Below are 1,443 nucleotides of genomic sequence, written 5' to 3'. Positions count from 1 at the left end.
GAAAACGACAAACAGTTTTCTACCAAAATTAGGAATCCCAATTTGACTAGGAGTCCTATGTAAAAAGACAGAAGAAAAACAAAAAACAAGTCACGTGCATTATTCCTTAAAGCAACTTTTAACACTCCTCCTTGCTTTAGAAACTGCAAAATTTTGGTATTCCACACTTGATAACCGAAAGTGACCTTGTGAATAAATCTAGAGATTCATCTTTGGGCTTGTAGTGAACTAAATTCACTTCTCGTCTTGAATGCAACCCTTGACTATTAAATCCTTTAGGCATTTCTTCCTGCTTTATTTGCATCTTGAATTTAAACTTGCCCATTTTATTTTTCTGAAACATAGAGAACTCCTCTATTGCTTCAATTCCTTTAGGAACATTGAAAGCTCCTTTAAACCTAGCAGGTTCACATATTGCTTGTACTTTTACAATTAGAGGATCATCTTCTAATTTTTCCAGCCTATGATATTTTTCATGTTTTACAGAAACATCTTCCATTGGATCAAATGAGAAATGTTTACCTCTCATCGTAATGTTTAGAACTTCTTTCCCAGCACCATCATTAATGAAGCAATGCTTATCCTCAAAGGATAATTTGTATCCTTTTTCTACCAACTGACAAAAACTCAACAAGCTTTGATCGATATCAGGTACATAAAGAACATCTGAAATTGTTTTATTACCTGAACTTGTTTTGATGAAAACAATTCCTTTTCCTTCAACAAGAATCTGGTCACCATTTCCAATCCTAACTTTGGCTATTTCAGTAGGCTTTAATTCTTTAAACAAACTCTTGTTAAGAAAACATGTGGTTGGTGCAACCGCTATCAATCAACCAAAAATTTATTGAAACCTTACTTGAGAAACATGTTGCAACAAAAAGTTGGTCTTCTTCTTCTTCATTTACCACACCTGCACCTGCTTCATGGTTCTCAAATTTGTTTTTGCAAATCACCGCTTCATGGCCAAAATGATTGCACTTGCTGCACTTCACGTCTAGCCTTTTCCAACATCTGTATGGTGGATGACCCATTTTTCCACAGTGCTCACAAGGTGGGTAATTTTTAAAATTTTTACCCCTACTTTGAATTTTGTGGCTGGCTACTAAGGCTCCTTCAACCATACCATCTTGCCTCATAAGTCTCCTTTGTTCCAGTGCCTGAAAAGAATTTAACAACTCTGTCAAAGTAATCTTAGACAGATCTTGTATATTTTCCAAGGTAGTTAGTTATACATCTAAATTATATTCAATCCTGCTGGGAACGTGTTTATATTTACTCTCTTACAGTGACGACCGCCGGCTACGACCTCCGGTCGCCGGCTCTCCCTCTCTCTCTCTCTCTCCCTACCCCCTCTCCATCCCAAGCGCACCGGCACCGGTCCCCGGCGCCGTCGCTGAACGTCGGAGCCGACCAGATCCGACCGCCGGCTCCGACCGCCGG

General features: G+C 39.1%; 1 protein-coding gene across 3 annotated transcripts; it reads right to left on the bottom strand.

Annotated features, from left to right (window-relative positions):
* Nucleotides 1–10: 10 nt before the first annotated feature.
* LOC124890495 lies at nt 11–1,421 on the bottom strand. 3 transcript variants are annotated; one of them, XM_047402327.1, is made up of 3 exons: nt 860–1,421; nt 685–780; nt 11–616 (listed from the first exon to the last, which is right to left on the bottom strand). In XM_047402327.1, the coding sequence occupies exons 2-3, from the start codon at nt 739–741 to the stop codon at nt 137–139; spliced, it is 537 nt and encodes a 178-aa protein (XP_047258283.1). In that variant the 5' UTR covers nt 742–780; nt 860–1,421; the 3' UTR covers nt 11–136. The 3 variants fall into 3 exon arrangements, with proteins under 3 accessions (XP_047258283.1, XP_047258282.1, XP_047258281.1); XM_047402326.1 differs by having other exon boundaries at nt 685–749; XM_047402325.1 differs by having other exon boundaries at nt 11–780; nt 860–1,419.
* Between the last annotated feature and the right edge of the window lie 22 nt (nt 1,422–1,443).

The sequence above is a fragment of the Capsicum annuum genome, unplaced genomic scaffold (genome assembly GCF_002878395.1).
Source record: "Capsicum annuum cultivar UCD-10X-F1 unplaced genomic scaffold, UCD10Xv1.1 ctg19026, whole genome shotgun sequence".
In the NCBI taxonomy this organism is placed as follows: domain Eukaryota; kingdom Viridiplantae; phylum Streptophyta; class Magnoliopsida; order Solanales; family Solanaceae; genus Capsicum; species Capsicum annuum.
Note: the sequence above shows the minus strand (reverse complement) of the source record. Positions and strands in the feature narration are given on the sequence as shown.